The sequence below is a fragment of the Syngnathoides biaculeatus genome, chromosome 4, assembly GCF_019802595.1.
Source record: "Syngnathoides biaculeatus isolate LvHL_M chromosome 4, ASM1980259v1, whole genome shotgun sequence".
Lineage (NCBI taxonomy): Eukaryota > Metazoa > Chordata > Actinopteri > Syngnathiformes > Syngnathidae > Syngnathoides > Syngnathoides biaculeatus.
Window position 1 is genome coordinate 18680177 of NC_084643.1, and position 20014 is coordinate 18700190.

The window sequence follows — 20014 nt, forward strand, 5'->3', positions numbered from 1 at the left end:
GTGTAATGTATTTTTACCTTTTCACAGTTTTAAATGGCGTTCATACTTATTCCAGGATTTCTATGCAGTCTCAGTTTTCACTGAATCACATCTATGGTGTTTCCGTATTCATTCCCTGTGCGGTAGGTCTGTCAAATAATGTCGTAATAAACTAACGTGCACAAGTGCGGGACTTTAAAAAAATATATAATTAATGATACCCTCGGAAATGTCAGTAAAATATCTGTCACATCGCTGTCCAAAACATCAGTCGTTTAGGGTGATTTGTCAAACCTAACCTTTGACTTAACTTCCGATAAAGCTAGACTTGACTCTATTAGGCAAGCAAGGGATGTTTGTATGTGGGTAGAGGAGGTGTTGTTGCTTTCATCAACAATCCACTGCTTACAAGGCAGCATGTTAAGCAAGAGTAGACATGTTGTTTTGATAAATGTGCAGCAATCACATTAAATGTACTACATACCTAATGGTGTGATAGGTCTACTGTTAATATTTACCATCAGATATTTTGTATGGCATAACATTATTCATTAACAGTGAGACTGCTTCAGGATATATTGGAGAGCAATAATTCACATCTGTTTCACTCTAAGAAAAAAAAATAATCCCTTATTTTGTTTTCAAGCGTGTCAGATAATTTTGTTATTGGCCAAGAACATTTTTCATAAAAATCTCAAAATTAGTGAAACAAAAGTTGCAGATTTAAACAGTTGCTAATCGATGTCAAGTTGGTTTTGAGAAATATTGAGAAGGCGTTAAAAGATGAAAAATGAAAGATTTTGGTATTCGTGGACACTGGGGGAAATCCTCATCAAATTAATCCAGTAATGCTTGCTTCCAGTTGCCGTCTAAATAATGGCCATTGCTGACCTCCTGTGGTCAATAAAGATTATGACGACATCCACAATATTTTTATTGAAAAAAGATGAACTTTGATGAAATGGTGAAATAATTATTTTGTGAAACATATCTATTAAATGTGGAGCTAGGCATTCAATCTCCCACATGAGGCTTAAATTTATTGCGTTTTCTCTCCCTTTCTAGCTTAACCCCTGCCACTCCCAGCTCAGAAAGCAACCTCAGCCCTTCGCCAAGGAACAAACTTCCTTCACACTCTCAAGGAGAGCACGATATCTTTGATGGCTCAAATCCACCCTCTAAATCTGAAAACCTGCCACTGTTGTTCCCAGATGTGAGTGTTGTGGTTAAATGTACCAAGGTCCCTAAAATGTTACTTGGCATTGCATTGATGTGTGTGCACCATCTCTGTTCCTTGTGTTTGCTTGTGCAAGGCCCCAACCACACTGTTAGACACTGGTGTCCTCCGGTCCAGAGTCCAGCTGGGAAAGAAGCGCGCTCCCAGGACACGGCCCTCTAGAGCTGCCCGTCAAAACAGTACCCAAGCTGAGACAGAAGGGGACAGCTTTGATGACTGGCTCTACCGAGACTCAACAGGTTGCTAAAGAGTTAGATAGAACATATTAAATATTAACTGCCAAAAATTAAAGATTGCGTTTTCACATGAGCACAGCCAACTATTTTTTCCTCAAAGGGGATAACCAGTAAATTTAGAAGAGAAAAGGAAATTATTAATTTCGTATTCAAACTGTTACCATCATAAAATGTTAAAACCATGGAGGCATTTTTAGTTGTTATAATACACCTGGGTATCTATGTCACACACATCACTACTAAACATCCTAACTTGTTACACAAGTGTAAAAAAAATGGTTGTCATAATGCTTTGCATGTAAAGCATGGTATTTTTTTAATTAGTTTCTTTAGATTTCCAAGTTTATGACCTCAGGTGCACTCAGATTTATTCTCTCTGACACCCAAAAAGTGTCAACGTTTTAGCTTCCTCTCTCCCAGCAAAAAAAAGCTGTCATGGTGAGACTGCACAAGGAATCCACAGTATGTTTACATTTGCTAATGGTATGTACAGTAAATGTTGAGGATAATGTTAATTGCGGCAGTGGTTTTCTTGCTGCTGTGGGTCCTAATTAGGAGTTGGGCGTATATTGAAAATACTCGATGTACAGTATCGCAGGTTGTGGCACAAGCTCTATAAAGGGACTGAATCGCAACTATTGGGTACAAAGCAAATGTTATTTTTTCACACTCTGCTGGTGCACCTCTCATAGTAGGTCGCACATTCCTCCTCCTATACGACAAACTCCTGCTCAGAAGCATGCTTTCGAATCATTTTAAAGCCGAAAATGTTTCATTTTCATGTTCAGAATCCAACATTAGTGTCTGCTTCATTACATTCATTCATTACATTGTTGTCACAGTGATCTGTTATGGTTCGGCTGTATATTGTCCCAGTCTGTTGTTGTGTGTTTTGACCTTACTCTGAAGGGGAGAGAGGACTAGACGACCTCCAGTCAAGTAAATTACATGAAACTAAGTAGTGAACATGAAAGCGAGCGAGTGGCTATCATGAGTTTGGCATGTAAGTAGCATGGCAGGTAGTGTTGGGTGGTTCAATCCAAAATATCGATCGGTGGGACAACTGGTTTGAGCGTTGGCCTCACAGTTCTGAGGACTAGGGTTCAAATCCCAGACCCGCACGTGTAATTTGCATTTTCTCCCCGTGTCTTCGTGGGTTTTCTCCGAGGACTCCGGTTTCCTGCCACATCCTAAAAGCATGCATTAATTGGAGACTCTAAATTGCCCTAGGGTGTGATTATGAGTACGAATGGTTGTTTGTATCTATGTGGCCTGCGATTGGCTGGCAACCAGTTCAGGTTGTACTCTGTTGACTGCCCATTAATAGCTGGAAAAGCAGATGCAGTTTAAAAAAAAAAAAAAAGCATCCAGAGACTAATACTTGCATCATGTCAGCTTACTTAGAACATTGGAAGGGCCACTAACCCATACAATGAAGGGGAATTTCTTAAAAAAAAAATGCCTCGGTGACGTCAATGAAATATTGTCCTACAAAACCAAAATCTTAAACAAATGGGATCGGACCTTCAATTGTCCTGCCACACTGTTGAACAGAGACTATCAGGCATTAGCATGGCTAATGATTCACAGTTGCATTCAGACCTCCAAGAGAGTTGTGACATAAAAGATAAAACTTGGTTGAACTGGGAGTTTGCCTGTGTAAGGAAGTCCACACAATTTTATTTTTTTTAATTACTGGCCTGTGGTATTGGTGCTCTGTAGGAGTTGATTTTTCTTATCATGTTGGTGTGGGACATTTACAATAAATCTGGCTGAGTAAAGGTATGTGTGAGAATGATGTTCATGTACAGGTATATGATGTGGCTCTTTGCTGTAACAGTAAAAATAAATGTGTCTCTTGATCTCTAACTGGATGGCCAACCCTGCAATAGAACTTATTATATAAATAAAAATGGTTTATGTCAAGAAACTTTTATTTTCCCTATGTATATAGACCAGCGGTGGGCAAGGTTTTTTTTTACTCACAGGCCATATCGGGTTCTAAAATTTGACAGAGGGGCTGGGCCAGGACCTCATGGCACAGTATGCACACACAAATAAATGCACAACCCGATTTACTAACAGTGCGCAGTGAAGAATGTGTATTTCAAATGTGCAAAATAGCCCTCATACAGGTAGTATTTTTGTCTTAGTGAATATGCAAGACGTGGCATTTACACACATTTGGCACAATACTGGGAAGAGAAAATGTAAATAGATTAAAATAGCACACAATACGTTTCAATTGAAGAGTCAAAGTTAAAGAAATCATTTATTGAAAAAACATGTAACTGCCATCATTCAAAAGTTATTATTCAACAAAATACTGTCGTTCATCTCTGCTCCCCTCATTTTCTGTTTTACTGCTGTGTGTAAATACGCACTAAATTGAAAGACACACTTTCAAACATCCCATTGCATAAGCATTTTTTTTCACAACACAGTAGAATTCACCCATTTTAGAGGGAACAATGTGGCTGGTTTCCTTTTTTCGCCAGTGCATCAAAGTCTGGAGTTAGTTTTGTTGTGGCAATTCTCAGGTTGGTCTGACGTGTTTGTCAGTTCACCTGGATATGTGTTGGGCTTTGTTGATGTTCATAACGCTGAAAGGTTGCTCACACACGTAGGTCGAGCCAAACAACACCAGCATCTTCTGTGCCGTCCTTAATAATATATATGCAATATAATGATAATATAATATAATATATTAGCAACTATAGAGGAATACAGTTGATGAGCCACACAATGAAGTTATGGGAAAGAGTAGTGGAGGATAGACTCTGGTCTGCGAGCAACATTATGGTTTCATGCCTAGAAAGACTACCACAGATGCATTATTTGCCTTGAGGATGCTAATTGAAAAGTACAGAGAGATCAGAAGGACCTACATTGTGTCTTTGTGGACCTGGAGAAAGCTTATGACAGAGTACCAAGAGAGGAACTGTGGTACTGCATGCGGAAGTCTGGTGTGGCGGAGAAATATGATAGAATAGTACAGGACGTGTATGAGGGCAGAAGAACAGTGGTGAGGTGTGCCGTAGGCATGAGAGAAGATTTTCAAGTCAAAGTGGGATTAGGACTAGGATGAAAGGCAAAGTTTATAAAACGGTGGTGAGGCTGGCCATGATGTACGGATTAGAGACGGTGGCACTGAAGAGACAACAGAAACCAGAACTGGAGGTGGCAGAAATGGACATGTTGAGGTTCTCGCTCGGAGTGAGCAGGTTGGATAGGATTAGAAAGGAGCTAATTAGAGGGACAGCCAGAGTTGGATGTTTTAGAGACATGGTTCGAGAGAGCAGGCTTTGATGGTTTGGACATGTCCAGAGACGAGAGAGGGAGTTTATTGGTAGAAGGGTGCTGATGTTTGAGCTGTCAGGTAAAAGAGTGAGAGGAAGACCAGAGAGAAGTTTGATGGGTGTTGTGATGGATGACTTGAGGACAGTTGGTGTTCGAGAGGAAAATGCAGGCTTAGATGGAAAAAGATGACATGCTGTGGCGACCCCTAACGGGCCAAGCCGAAAGGAAAAGAAGCATCATTGCTGTCTTGTGTTGGTTTTGTCTGAGACACCAATGTTCCTGACAAAATCAAAATATTCTTGAAAAAATATTCGGAATGTACCTAAAATGTGGTGATGGTTGGCATATTGGCAAAGGGTTGATTTGAACACTTTGTGATTTACTGGGAAATCAGAATATCAAGATATACAGTATACTATATCATGTACCCCGAAATAGCCTAAAATTATCTAGATAATGGTTTTGACCCATATCATCCACCTCTAGTCCTAATGTAAATAGCATTCTACTTTTAAATTTACTTATGTTGTGTTTCCCTAACAGAGGATAAGGTTGAGCATAAGATGGATGCAGTCGACTCTGAGGAGCAGGCCAGAGGAGCAGATGCTGCTGCTACTTTTGTTTCTCAGCCACAAAGGATTCCCCTGTTCCCAGGGGTGGACTCTCAAGCTTTAAAGGCAAATATTAAGTGAAGGAAATTTACTAAAAGGACACAGTCAGGACTTTGGTTCTATCTAAATGTATTGAATTTCCACTGCTAGGTCCAGTTGAAGAAGAGGAGCGACTCTGACAATCAAACTGATGCGCCGCCTTCTTCCCTTGCCTCTCGCTCTCCCAAATCGCCCTTCCTGGCTCGGGCTCCTCACGTACTTCTCCCAGCTGGTGGGAAAGAAATCAGGTCAGCAATCCCAGCTTTGAGAAACATTCTTTTTCCATGGAGTTATTTTCACTTATAGGATTTTGTATGTTTTTCTTATCAGTGAGGAGGAATCACCCCAGTGGTTGAAAGAGCTCAAGTCCAAGAAACGCTTGAGTCAATATGAAAATGAAAGCTAAGTAAGAAAAGGAGAGAGAATGTGTTCTTTTTCTCTTTTTAATAATTTAAAGGCTACATACTTTACCAAACCAACTTTTTCTAGTGTTTGGGCATAATAGTGTCTCTACGGTGCCTCAGTAAACAACCTCAATTGCCATGAATTTGGGATGTTTTAAACTTCAATAAAAACAGAATACAATTGTTTTAAAATCATGTTCAACCTATATTTAATTCCTTACACTACAACGACAAGATATTTAATGTTCAAACGGACACTCTGTTTTTAGCAAATATTCATTGACTTCGAATTTTACATCTGCAACATATTCCAAAAAAGATGGGAAAGGTGGCAAAAAAGACTGAGAAAGTTGCTCATCAAACACCTGTTTGGAGCATCGCACAGATGAGCAGGCTAATTTGGAACAGGTGGGTGCCATGATTGTGTATAAAACGAGCTTCCCTGAATTGCTCAGTCATTCACATGAAAAGATGGGGCGAGGTTCACCTCCTTGTGAACAAGTGCGTGACAAAACAGTTGAACAGTTTCGGGACAATGTTCTTCAATGTACATTTGCAAGGAATTTAGGGATTTCATTATCTACAGTCCATAATATCGTCAAAAGGTTCAGAGAATCTGGAGAAATCCCTGCATGTAAGCAGCAAGGCTGAAAACCAACATTGAATCCCTGTGACCTTCAATCCCTCGGCCGGCACTGCATCAAAACCCAACTTCAATGTGTAGAGAATATCACCACATGGGCTGAGGAACACCTCAGAAAACCAATGTCAGTAAATACTGTTCAGCTCTACATCCATAAGTGCAACTTAAAACTCAACTTTGCAAAGCAAAACCCATTCATCAACAACACTCAAACGCCGCTGGCTTCTCTAGGCCTGAGCTCATCTAAGATGTAATTGTGAAAAGTGGAAGTGTTTTGTGGTACACAGAGTCCACATTTCAAATTGTTTTGGGGAAATTTTGGACTTCGTGTCCTCCGGGCTAAAGAGGAAAAAGACCATCTGAACTGTTAAGGACGCAAGGTTCAGAAGCCAGCATGTGTGATGGTATGAGGCTGTGTTAGTGCCAATAGCCTGGGTAATACTGAAAGGTACATACAGGTTTTGCAGAAAAATGGGGTGCCATCCATGCAACATATTTTTCATGCATGACGCTGCATATTTCAGCAAGACAATGCCAAACCACATTCTGCATGTGTTACAACAGCGTTGCTTCCTAGTAAAAGAGTGCGGGTACTAGACTGGTCTGCCTGCAGTCCAGACCTGTCTGTCATTGAAAATTTGTGATGCATTATCAAATCAATCAATCAAATCAAAAGCCTTTAATGTCATTATATGCTGTCCATACTACGAAAGTGATGAGCGCTTCTCCACAAGGTGGATGTGTGAATAAAATAGAATAAAAATAGCAGAACATCTTGGGTAAAAACAACAGATAAAATACTGACATCAAGGCACAGTTATTGCTAAAATAAATTAATAAATAAATGCACATAGTGTATTTTTTAAGTCTTATGCTCCCTGTCCATACTTTGGTAGAATATTAAAATCAAGGAAAGCAAACAAAAGTGCAGTTGCATAATATTACAGCACTGTTATGTTTAGTTATGAAGCTTAAAATACGACAGCACCCTGTCCCAGCTTTTTAGAATGTTTTGCAGCTGTAAAATTCTAAGTTAATGAATATTTGCTAGAAACAAAGTTTATCAGTTTGAACATTAAATATCTTGTCTATGTAGTGTATTCGATTAAATATAGGTTGAACATAATGCAAATCATTGTATTCGGTTATGGTTTAAAACAACATCCCAACATAATTTCAATTGGGGTTTTATAATTTTGCCCACACGTTCCTGAGTTCCAGCCTTTCCTATCTCTGGGGCTGAGGTCTCCAAGGTGGTTAAAAAGATCCTCGGTGGCAAGGCCCCAGGTGTGGATGAGATTTGCCCGGAGTTCCTACAGGCGCTGGACGTTGTGGGGTTGTCCTGGTTGGCACGCCCCTGCAGCATTGTATGGACATCGGGGACAGTGCCTCTGATTTGGCAGACTGGGGTGGTGGTCCCCCTTTTTAAGAAGGGCGATCAGAGGATGTGATCCAACAAGAGGGGATCACACTCCTCAGCCTGGTTGGTAAACTCTATTCAGGTGTGCTGGGAAGGAGAGTACCTCGGGAAGTCAAAATTGAGGAGTAGCAGTGTGGTTTTCATCCAAGCCGTGGAACACTGTACCAGATCTTCACCCTCAGCAGGGTCCACGAGAATGCATGAGAGTTCGCCCAACCAGTCTTTCATGTGTTTTGTAAACTTGGAGAAGGTGTTTGATCGTGTCCCTCATTGAGTACTGTGGGGGATGTTTCGGCAGTATGAGGTACGGAACCCCTTGACATGGGTGGTTCAGTCCCTGTATGACCAGTGTCAGAGTTTCTGGCCTTTGTCACCGATTCTGTTCATTACTTTAAAGACAGGATTTCTAGGCGGGGCCAAGTAGTAAATGGGGTGTGGTTGGGTGGCCTCATTATTGCCTCTCTGCTTTTTGTAGGTGATGTGAGTCTGTTGTCTTTTTCAAACCATGATCTCAAACTCTCACTGGAGCGGTTCACAGCAGAGTGTGACGTGGCTAGGATGAAAATCAGTACCTCCAAATCTGAGACCATGGTCCTCAGCCATAAAAGGTTGAGGTCCCCTATCCAGATCATGGATGAGATCCTCCCACAAGTCGCAGAGTGCAAGTATCTTAACTTGATGTCTTTTTCACGAGTGAAGGAACAATTGACCTGGAGATCGACAGGTGGCTTGGTGTTATGTCTGCAGTGATGCAGACTTTGTATTGGGCCATGGTGGTAAAGAGGAAGCTAAGTGAAACTCTCAATTTACTGGTCTATGTCCTACGCTCACCTTTGGTCCCAAGCTGTGGATTTTACCAAAAGAACAAGATCTCTGATACATGTGGCCTCCACAGGGTGTCCGGGCTCTCTCTTAGAGATAGGGTGAGAATCTTAATCATCCCGGAGGAGCTCAGATTAGAGCTGCTGCTCATTGAGAGGAGCCAGATGAGATTGCTGAGCCATCTGATTAGGATGGCTCCTGCACGCCTCCCTGGAACATGTTCCAGCCACGTCTCACCGGGGGGAGACCCAAGACACGCTGAAGAGACTTTCTTCCAGCTGACCTTGGGATCCTCTCAGAAGAGCTGGGGGGAGGTTACTGGGGAGAGGGAAGTCTGCATTTCCCTGTTTAAGATACTGCCCCGGTGGCCCAACCTCAGATAAGTGGAAGAAAATGGATGGATGGATGGATGGATGGATGGATGGATGGATGGATGGATGGATGGATGGATGGATGGATTCATGAGTTGCAGACATTTTTCCGCCGAGTGCCCTGAAATCAGGTCATTTAAATTTCTCAAGTATATCGATGTCACTATAGATGTCCACCTACATCTCTGCTCCCTAGTCAGCACTGTCAACATAACAAAGACGTGGTCTCATACGTGGGTCTTCTACATGGAGGCAACCGATGAAAAGAAAGTCTTTGCCAAATATGGAAAAATCAGATACAAAAGTGGCTCAAACAGCGGTTGCTGTCAGACGGTCCTTTTGTAGACACTGGTATGACAAAACCATGGTATTCTTTTAAATTAAGTTGACACATTTATACTAAGTCCATGTAAGAGAGTCACTGTGGATGTCTAAATAGACAAAATATCGGACCTTTGACAACGCAGTTTATCATGGTATTAATTTTGAACACGTGTCTCTCTCCCCAAGGTTGCCTTGGGAAATGGATCTATAAGAAACAGATGCCTTAACGTTCAACTTGGCGAGATGGGTCGCTGCAGATGTCTGCTGCTGAGGATGTTTTTCTTCTTTTGGTTGTCTGTCTGGGTTGATCATCCTGCATGGTGCCTTTTGTAGAGAATATTTGCAAAAATATAAACAAGACTGGGGCACATGAAAAAAAAAATACACCCAGTTGCTATGCGTACATATCCCTTTCCTTTAAATGTGTGGCCTCCTCTACTCAGAGATTTAAACTTTGTGAAATTTTCAGTATGTACCAGGGTAGTATTGGGAGAGAGAGAGAAGAATATTTACCTGCCAGGTTGCATGTCAGGAAATGGTTAACTTGAGGGACCACTGCACAATTCAGCCAAGTGGAATAATACAAGATATACATTTGGGTCCTATACTTGTCTAATACGTCCAAATCAATGGTTGTGCATATGTTGCCTTTATGTTAACAATCATTGATCGGATGTCACACAAGCATTGCCATGGCACAATATTTCAGATGTGATAGTATTTCAGATATTTCTTTATTGAACTTTAAAAGCTGCTTCCCAGATTGTTAGATGGAATGTATATCCTGTAAGTATCCGCAAGATGTTATATTTGTATGTTTTACTGTGACAGAGATTTTTAGCAGTTTCTAGAAGAGTATAATATTGTTTCATTACATTAGAGGCTCCATTGACTTGCTTTGATATGGTCCTCAATATTAGGATCACGCTTTTGTTTAAATGTTTTTTCTTTGTGGGAGAGGGATGGGAGGCTTCATGAACACTCCTTAACAGCGAAAATACTTTTTTCAGTTTTATAGGATAACACTAATCATGTTCCTTCCCACTACATCACTTGCAAGCATCCCTCAAAAACCATTGGACACCTAACTATTGTCACACACTCCACAATGACGCTCTGATAATGTGTTCCTTCAATCATGTGTTTGCACAATCTTTGCTATCAGGCTTTGCTCAAAGCGACCAGCTTGGAGAGACAAGAAGTTAGATCACACAACTCAAGCGGTGGGATACTTTGTCTGCTCCATTTCTTTCTGGGCAAAACATTTATGACTCCATACAGTTAGCTGTAATTTTCCATGTGTTGTTGCCACTGACTCATTGACATCTCAAAAGCACTTCGTCACTTGATGCACAGCACCACTGACCTCATTGGTCATGTGGATCAAGTCTTTTGTCTGTTTTTATTTTTTGGTATGTACTTGTTAAACATAAATTTGTGGTTTATTTTACATGTCATTTGATCTTTTATTATTATTTTTTTTTAAAGTACCGATGGATAATACACTGTGTTGTTCTGGCCAGTGTCCTCAAGTAAATCAATCCATAATAAAAAAAAAAAAATCTACTTGTCTTGCACTACTGTCTCATCTTAATTTTTAATCTAACCCCAACCGCCCGAAAATGTTTTGTAATATTGTTTAGTTATGAAAAATGCTGTACAAGTCTCTTTAATTTGGTCTTGATAACACCGTTGAGATTTTTTGAGGAGCTATGGCACAGCCAAGCCTGATTGTGTCCTTGTGTGTTAATGCTGAGTGAAGCTGTTTGAGCAATCCTCTTGGCTCTCTCTCCTTGTGCTTGTGCACAGTGTTGGTTAGTCAGTTGGCAGGCAGGCAAACAGGCAGTGCGGTGTGTGCCAACACAGCTGCCTATTGAGAGGCACCGCTATGGACACAATGTGAGCGACAGACTTGCTGTATCAACAGCTCCCTCTTTTCTGCTGCTGTGGCCAGAAATAAACCATAAATACCTTCCAATGCCTCAACCCCACCAAACACCAAGTGGCATTGAATAAGAGGGACATCACCACTTCTTAGCACGCATACCCAGGTAAAGTCTCCATCTGGATCCAGTGATCAATAGTAATAGAGTAGTAGTTCTAAAAAAAAAAAAAAATGGGTGTTGGATAGTGCATCAGTAAACATTAATGGCGTATTCTTACATCATATTTAGTCTGATTGAGTCAAACATACTTGATACTGAAATTGATTTGATAGAAACATTCCCATGTGTGTGTGTAATCTTTAGTTGTGATGTACAATTCTTATGTTAAATCAAGTTAAACGTAAAGACCTGTTTCAAATTTTGTTCACACAACTCATATATACTTGAACACTTTTGAATGGTGATCGTGACATGAGAACGTCAAACTGTATGCTTCTCTTTACCAATATATGCATAACAGCAACTGGTATTTCTTGATGTGTGTGGTAATGAAAAAGTGGAGGAGCGATTGGAAGAATGTCAGAACAGCAGAGTGCCCCAGAGCAGCTGGCTGCAGGGAAGAGTCAGGGTGGAGCAGCAGCCACATACAAGGTAGTAGAAGGGCAGGTTTATGGCAAGGATAACATACATCTATAGTATTCATACTTGGAAGCATCCTTTTTCTAAACGGCTGAACTCACACTTTATGAATGCTTTAAAGCCCCGGCCCCTTTCTCTGTGGCACAGGTGGTGCTGTTTGAATATGAAAACTTCCAGGGAAGCAAGGCTGAGTTTTCAGCAGAGTGTAAGGATGTACTAGAGAAGGGCCTCCAGAAGGTCAGCTCAGTGATAGTTGAATCTGGACCGTAAGTAATCTTCAGATGTGCTTAAAATTTCAAATTCACTTTCGTATGAAGTGTGTCGATTTGTTTGTACGGTCTTTGTTCTCCATTTTCCCTGCCACAGATGGGTGGGTTATGATCGGCATGGCTTCACCGGGGAGCAGTTTATTCTGGAGAAAGGCCAGTACCCTCGCTGGGACACATGGACCAATAGTCAGAATAGCTACTCCCTCTTGTCTATAAGGCCACTGAAAGTGGTGGGTCTAAGTCTCAATACGTAGCTAAGTGAATCTTCAACAGTCAGTATCTGTTTCTGTCACCCATCTACAGGATGGTCCTGACCACAAGCTACACTTTTTTGAGAACCCTGGATTTACGGGGAGAAAGATGGAGATTATTGATGATGACGTCCCCAGTTTGTGGGGCCACGGTTTTCAAGATCGCGTAGCAAGCGTCAAAGCTCTCAATGGAACGTAAGACCTCTCCTTCCCTTTCTTTAAATTCTCTTGATAGTGTTGTTATTTTTACAGTTCACGTTCTGCCTATGTTCCACTTCTCCAGATGGGTGGGCTACATGTATCCAGGCTACAGGGGGCGCCAGTTTATCTTTGAACTAGGGGAATTCAAGCACTGGAATGACTGGGAGGCCCCTGAACCTCAGATCCAATCTGTCCGACGTGTGCGAGACATGCAGTGGCATAAAAGGGGCTGTTTCTCTGCTCCAGACCCAGCTCCTGCTCCGACACCCCCTGCTCCAACACCACTTGCTCCATCTGCAAAAGGTGGGGCCAGCTGAGCGGGATCCTAATCAGCTTTCCACCCAGACTCTCCCAAGCTCCACTTACAGCCTATCCTGTGCCATCACTAACTATGCCAAATGCTGCTTACCCCCACGCAGGAGTGCCATATGTGTTTCAGGGCCCAATAAAAAGTTATTTGACTTGGAATTGGTGGTTGTTCAATGTTCTTGTAATTAATTTAAGTGTAGATGATGTAAACATTGTAGCATAAAGAGGCCACAATGTACAGTATTCTGTTAATATGTGATTAGCATTGTCAACAGCATGGGAAGAGAATGTAAGCTCGCTATTAAAACCTGGTCCGCTACATTCGCCTCTGGTCCTCATTAGCCAATTGATCGGTCACTAACATTGTAAAAACCTTTTGTAAGCCATTCATCAAAATTCCAATTTGAAAATATAACTCACAGCTCATATGGAAACTCAGAACATTTGATGATGTCATCTTGATATGAGATGACAACATGACACCTCTAAACAGGCACGTACACACATATACCCCAAGTAATGCTCAAGCATGTATCCTTTGGCCCTTTCTGCTGGAGCCCAGTGATATCGCAAGGCTTGTCTTCATCTTAAGGTTAGGGTTAAACTTCCCAAGCCCCTCCCTCACCCCCCCCAAAAAGAAAATGGTAATACATAACTATTAATGGGAAAAGTTCATTGTCCTTTTCTCCCCTAGAACTGATCTCCAGACCCTTAAACAATTACTTATTTCCCAAAATTTTGTTAAAAACAAATTACTGCACATAAGTTTAAACATTTTTTTTTCTCAGCTGCATGAATAATTTTGGCAAGGGCATCCTTTTTTTTTGGGCTGATGGGCTTGTGGACTTTTTTTACTAGTTTCAATCATCTGTCTTCATAATAAGAACAAGTGCAGAGGATTAACCCTCGTTAACAGTTTCTATATCCATCCATTATCTGAGCTGCCTATCCTCACAAGGATTGCGGGCTTGCCAGAGCCTATCCCAGCTATCTTCGGGTAGGTGGCGGGGTACACCCTGAACTGGCTGCCAGCCAATCGCAGGGCACACATTAACAAAAAAACAACCGTTCACACTCACATTCACACGTATGGGCAATTTAGACTCTTCAATTAAGATAACGTGCATGTTTTTGGGATGTGGGAGGAAACCGGAATGCCCAGAGAAACCCCACGGAGGCACAGGGAGAACCTGCAAACTCCAATCAACCACCGTGACGTCAGTCTCTAAGTTGTAAAACAAGTTCAGCATTTAAGAACGGGGATTATTTAGGGGAAATTATAATTGTAAAATATAATCTGTTAAAATCTGAGAGAATGGGGGATTTTAATTTTTTTTATTTCTACCACACCATTGGCACACCAGATATTAAGGATACGGTAATCCTTTGTGGGCCATCCATGCATCCATCTTTGGAACCGCACTAGCGAGCCTATCTCAGCTGACTCTGGTAGGGTACACTGACTACTTGGCAACCATTTGCAGGGCACATATAAACAAACAATCATTTGGACCTACGGCTAAATAAGAGTTTGCACGTGCTTGTTTTGGGGATGTGAAAGGAAACCGAAGAACGCAGAGAAAACCGACACAGGGACGGAGAGAACATGCAAACTCCACACAAACGGCGAGGCCTTGACTGGCTTTGAAACCCGAGTCCTCAGAACTGTGAGGCAGTCATGCTCAACCAGTCGGGTTCCATGCGACCCCCTTGTGATCCTTTGAGGGGAAGCTCAGTTTGTAAACATACTTGTATACCATGACACAAACTACATGAGACATGTGCAATCACATCACCGCAAGCTACTCATTGCAGTTTTCAGGGACAGTAAATGTAGTGATGGAGTATTGTGTTTATCACCAGTTCTATGCTAAATCTTAGTAGTGTAAGTACTTAACTGTGAACGAGACACACACGAACCAATTAATTGAATAGCATAAAATAGAATTTTAAGTTTCTGAAGCCATGACCATAGATGACTTTTTGATGTTTTATTGCAGTGAAATAATTGATCAAGAATACAGAATTAATTTGATTTGGCATATTCTTAAATTCAATTTAAAAAAAAACACACACACTGGCATCTAACATTTTATCGTTATTTAGAGGCTAATAAGTAAGTACATGTGGCAAAATTTACTTTTGTATATCGTTAAAAAAGGACCTTTATAAAATCAAAAAATAGACTTTATTTCACTTGATTTTGTCACTCACCTGCAAAGCCCAATTTGCATATATATTTGCTTTATTTATATTTAATCATAAAAAATAACTTTTCATGCAATATCTTCCACAAGCCCATAACAGGAGTGCTCACTCTACTCTCTGGCTCATTGTGGGTGGGGACTGCTTGGCACTGTTTGTGCTGAATCGTGGGGATATCGAACAATGACTGGCTGGACAAAAGTGACAACTAATGAAATTACTTTGTGGAAGGTGGGAGTTTACACAGTGACCCCTCAACTCAGCGCGTCTGGCCTATGGCAAGCCTCTTTGCGGGCTGGCACGCTCTCGGTGGGTAACGTTGGCAGTTTCCACGCCTGCGTTTCCAGTATATATTAAGCGCAGTGCACCAGAGCAAGCACACTGATACAGACTGGCACTGGTAAGAACTCATCTCTATTATTTTCTATTTTAATAGCCATTTCTATTTTTTTTTTTTTTTTTGGGGGGGCAGCTTCTCTTGGTTTTGAATATTAGAGTAGTGAATTGCTCTAGTTCTGCTTTGACGCACAAACTGCTTTCTCTCTCGTTTAAGTCACAGCTGATGGTCAAATTTGATGTTAAATTTAACTTTTATTTGGTGAATGGTATTTTTAAGTTGCAATTGCCACCAGAAATTAGTAGGAAGTAGCTGTTTCTATGTCCAAAAATGATGAATCAATGAAATAAATACTTCAAGTAATTTAATTCAAACACATGCTTGATTAACATATGATTCTATTATTTTAAAGGAGAAGAGGAAACAATTAATACTATTTACCGCATTTGATTCACGTGCAGAAATCTTTTTTTTTTTCATTTTTATTCTTTCATGGACAGCAAATATGTGCATCCCATGTTATATTTTTATTCTGAAAAAAAAGATTTTGACAAGCAAAGAAATAAATCAAATCCGTTTTATTTTGTGAAATTTGGACATTTAATTTCCCTTTTTGTATATGTCAACACTACACATGAGTTCCTTAATAGTGTAATGATCGAAATGATCGATGCACATGTAATTATTAGAATGAAACTATTAATAAAGCTATTTAAAAGGTGTGTTTTCAAAATTTATTTTGTATTGTAAAATTGCTGAACAAGTGTAAACGCGGGTAATCGTAATGTTGAAAATCACCAGAAATGGAATATTTTGGTGCTTTAAATATAGGCATCCTTCCGCAGATCAGATTTGAAAATGAACTTGATGATATCCACCGTGAATCTACGTCACATTTTATATGCGCCAATTTATTTTGTAAGAGTGATCAAAGCAGTTTTGGTATGTTTTTCTTTCAGTTTCATCTTTGCCTATCCATTTATCATGGCTACAGACCACCAAAACCCTGCATCCAAGCAGCAGCAGGCAGGCTCAAGTGCGCTCAAGGTGACATTTAACACACACAAAAAAAAACAACAACTTGCGTTTTCATTTACTATCTCTATATTATACTTATCATTCCTCCAATTGTGCTACTGCCACATAGCTGGTCATCTATGAGCAGGAAAACTTCCAGGGACGGTGCCATGAGCTGACTGGCGCCTGTAACAACCTCCAGGAAGCAGGCGTGGAGAAAGTGGGCTCCATTCTGGTGCTGTGTGGCCCGTGAGTGTGGCTTTCCAGAGAGAGAGAGAGAGAGAGAGAGAGAGAGCGAGGGAGAGAGAGAGAGAGAGAGAGAGAGAGAGAGAGAGAGAGAGAGAGAGAATCTAATCTGAGAGGAAGACTCTGTTGTGGTTTTACCCTTTCACACAATCCTGCATCTCTTTCTCCTAAATCCTCTCAGATGGGTGGGATATGAGCAGGCCGACTGCAAGGGCGAGCAATATGTGTTTGAGAAGGGGGAGTATCCTCGCTGGGATTCCTGGACCAACAGCAGGCGCAGTGACACCATTGTTGCATTACGGCCAATTAAAGTGGTAAGAAAGAAAAGAAATATGCTTCTTAAAAATCTTTGGAAGAAAATCACAACATAAACTGCTGCGCTAATGCTCAGTGGCTTTGGTCCTCAGGATAGCCAGGAGCACAAGATTGTCCTTTACGAAAACCCCAGCTTTGCGGGGAAGAAGATAGAAATCATCGATGATGATGTCCCCAGCTTTCATGCACATGGCTACCAGGAAAAGGTCTCCTCTGTTCGGGTCCAGAGCGGCACGTGAGTCTGTCCTTCTGTCACTGGCCCCTACGGCTTCGAACTTAGTCATTATCTGTTTTCTCCTGTCCTCCTGCCACACCAGCTGGGTGGGCTACCAGTATCCGGGCTACAGAGGCTACCAGTACTTGTTTGAGAAGGGCGAGTATAAGGACAACATGGAGTTTGGCGCTCAGATCCCACAGATCCAGTCAGTTCGGCGCATCAGAGACATGCAGTGGCATCAGAGGGGTGCTTTTCACCCTGTCAACTAAGCTTCTGAGTAATACCTAGCATGAATGTCGACCTCTGCGAGCTTACCCCCATCCGGCAATGACTACAGTATTTCGCTCATTAGTTGCAAACTGCACCGATAGGCCAACCTATTGCGACTGTTGCAGAAGTGAATCATTTAAATCACCTGAATAAATTCCTTCTTGCTGACGTTTCTCCATGTCATTTGAGTTTGTCCTGTGAAAATGATCAGATTTGAGGTCACCATCTCAGGTGATTGGGATGTAGGCATGGACTCTACGGAGCGGTCCTCAGTAACCCCAATTTCTGTGTAAATTGCCCAATACATTCAGAATGACAGCCAATACGGAACTTGGATCAAGTGAAGGAACATGTGAAAGAATACCAACGAGTGTTAAATCAAGGGTAAGGGGGGGAAAGTGGACATGAATGTGTGTATATTCAAATGTGTATTCAGTATATTCAGCGAGACAATGTTAGCAGCGTTCAAGAGGGTCTTTAGAAACAAAGAACAGTCCGTCTTGCCACAGTATTTCCACAGTTTCCAGCAGAAACACACATCTATTGGTCTTTCGAGGGGAAATTTCAAAACATTGGAAGAGTAAAACACCAAAAGAGTGATCATACATGCGAAACATAAACAACAAAATCATGGAAGGTTAGAAAGTGCCTTGAAGCATTCAAGCCAAAACGAGCACAGCACTTGCAAAAATAGACGCTTCCTTTTCTTAGACACATTGGTTATGGATTAAACATTAATTTATTAATATCAGCCAGGCCATTAAACATTTTTGAAAAGAGCTACTGCCCCTAATTTGTTATTGATAATTATTATGAGGATATTCTTGAGAGTTAAGAACTAAAGATTTACTGGTTTATCTTGATGTGAAATGACCATATCCTATAGACCAGTGATTTGCAGAGGGGTTCACACAATAACAGACTTAATCTAGTAATATGCAAAATAATCTCTGAATTACATACACTGTGTTGTTTTATAATTCAGGACAAGTGACGCAGCTGACACCAACTGAATTTTTTGATTTTGAACGAGAAAAAAAAAGCTGCAGTGTGCTATGTGGCGAAGTTGCATACATACATGAAGCCATTGCATCTCAAAACCCATTTCACACCATTAAATTATGTTAGAGGGAAGAAAACGAGTATTTGAACACCCTGCTATATTGCAAGTTCTCCCACTTAGAAATCATGGAGGGGTCTGAAATTTTCATCGTAGGTGCATGTCCACTGTGAGAGAGATAATCTAAAAAGAAAGATCCAGAAATTACAATGTATGATTTTTTTAACGATTTGTGTGATACAGCTGCAAATAAGTATTTGAACACCTAATAAAACCAATGTTAATATTTGGTACAGTAGCCTTTGTTTGGAATTACAGAGGTCAAACGTTTCCTGTAGTTATTCACCAGGTTTGCACACACTGTAGGAGAGATTTTGGCCCACTCCTCCACACAGATCTTCTCTAGATCAGAGAGGTTCCTGGACTATCGCTGAGAAACATAGAGTTTCAGCTCCCTCCGAAGGTTTTCTATTGGGTTTAGGTCTGGAGACTGGCTAGGCCACGCCATAACCTTGATGTGCTTTTTACGGACCCACTCCTTGGTTTTCCTGGCTGTGTGCTTCGGGTCATTGTCATGTTGAAAGATCCAGACACGACCCATCTTCAATTCCCTGACTGAGGGAAAGAGGTTGTTCCCCAAAATCTCACAATACATAGCTGCGGTCATCCTCTACTTAATACAGTGCAGTCGTCCTGTCCCATGTGCAGAAAAACACCCCCAAAGTATTATGCTACCACCCCATTCTTCACAGTAGGGAGGGTGTTCTTGGGATGGAACTCATCATTCATCTTCCTCCAAACACAGTGGAATTATGACCAAAAAGTTCCATTTTGGTCTCACCTGACCACAAAACTTTGTCCCATGACTCCTCTGTATCATCCAAATGGTCATTGGCAAACTTAAGACGGGCCTTGACATGTGCTAGTTTAAGCAGGGGAACCTTCCGTACCAGGCATGATTTCAAACCATGACATCTTAGTGTATTACCAACAGTCACCTTGGAAACGGTGATCCTAGCTCATTTCGCGTCATTGACAAAGTCCTGTCTTGTAGCCCTGGGCTGATTCCTCACCTTTCTAAGGATCATTGAGACCCCACGAGGTGATAGCTTGCATGGCGCTCCACTCCGATTGAGATTGACCGTCATGTTTAGCTTCTTCCATTTTCTAATGATTGCTCCAACAGTGGACATTTTTTCATCACGATGCTTGGCAATTTCTCCGTAGCCCTTTACAGCCATAGGGAGTTGTACAATTTTGTCTCTGGTGTCTTTGGACGGCTCTTTGGTCTTGGCCATGTTACAAGTTTGAGTCTTACTGATTTATGCGGTGGACGCAGTGGACAGGTGTCGTTATGCAGCTACTGACCTCACACAGGTGGATCTGATTCAGGATAATACATGGAG

The 20014-nt window shown here is 41.3% G+C and overlaps 3 protein-coding genes across 9 annotated transcripts in view; all 3 read left to right on the top strand.

Annotated features, from left to right (window-relative positions):
• Positions 1-10963, top strand: part of si:ch73-138n13.1 (calponin homology domain-containing protein DDB_G0272472) — a 53996-nt gene extending 43033 nt beyond the window's left edge. For all 5 annotated transcript variants that reach the window (XM_061816255.1, XM_061816253.1, XM_061816252.1 and 2 more), the window contains 6 exons: positions 1045-1192; positions 1293-1455; positions 5296-5429; positions 5514-5650; positions 5733-5808; positions 9573-10963. In XM_061816255.1, coding sequence (XP_061672239.1) covers positions 1045-1192; positions 1293-1455; positions 5296-5429; positions 5514-5650; positions 5733-5808 — 658 coding nt within the window. In that variant the 3' untranslated portion in view covers positions 9573-10963. The remainder of the gene's footprint in view (positions 1-1044; positions 1193-1292; positions 1456-5295; positions 5430-5513; positions 5651-5732; positions 5809-9572) is intronic.
• A 126-nt stretch (positions 10964-11089) lies between these two features.
• LOC133498935 (beta-crystallin B3-like) lies at positions 11090-13247 on the top strand. 2 transcript variants are annotated; one of them, XM_061816259.1, is made up of 6 exons: positions 11090-11437; positions 11830-11923; positions 12059-12177; positions 12278-12410; positions 12484-12626; positions 12715-13247. In XM_061816259.1, the coding sequence occupies exons 2-6, from the start codon at positions 11849-11851 to the stop codon at positions 12947-12949; spliced, it is 705 nt and encodes a 234-aa protein (XP_061672243.1). In that variant the 5' UTR covers positions 11090-11437; positions 11830-11848; the 3' UTR covers positions 12950-13247. The 2 variants fall into 2 exon arrangements, with proteins under 2 accessions (XP_061672243.1, XP_061672242.1); XM_061816258.1 differs by having other exon boundaries at positions 11090-11923.
• A 661-nt stretch (positions 13248-13908) lies between these two features.
• On the top strand, positions 13909-17716 carry crybb2 (crystallin, beta B2). 2 transcript variants are annotated; one of them, XM_061816261.1, is made up of 7 exons: positions 13909-13938; positions 15378-15546; positions 16443-16530; positions 16631-16749; positions 16928-17060; positions 17154-17296; positions 17379-17716. In XM_061816261.1, the coding sequence occupies exons 3-7, from the start codon at positions 16468-16470 to the stop codon at positions 17545-17547; spliced, it is 627 nt and encodes a 208-aa protein (XP_061672245.1). In that variant the 5' UTR covers positions 13909-13938; positions 15378-15546; positions 16443-16467; the 3' UTR covers positions 17548-17716. The 2 variants fall into 2 exon arrangements, with proteins under 2 accessions (XP_061672245.1, XP_061672244.1); XM_061816260.1 differs by lacking the exon at positions 13909-13938 and adding an exon at positions 14295-14390.
• Positions 17717-20014: the final 2298 nt, after the last annotated feature.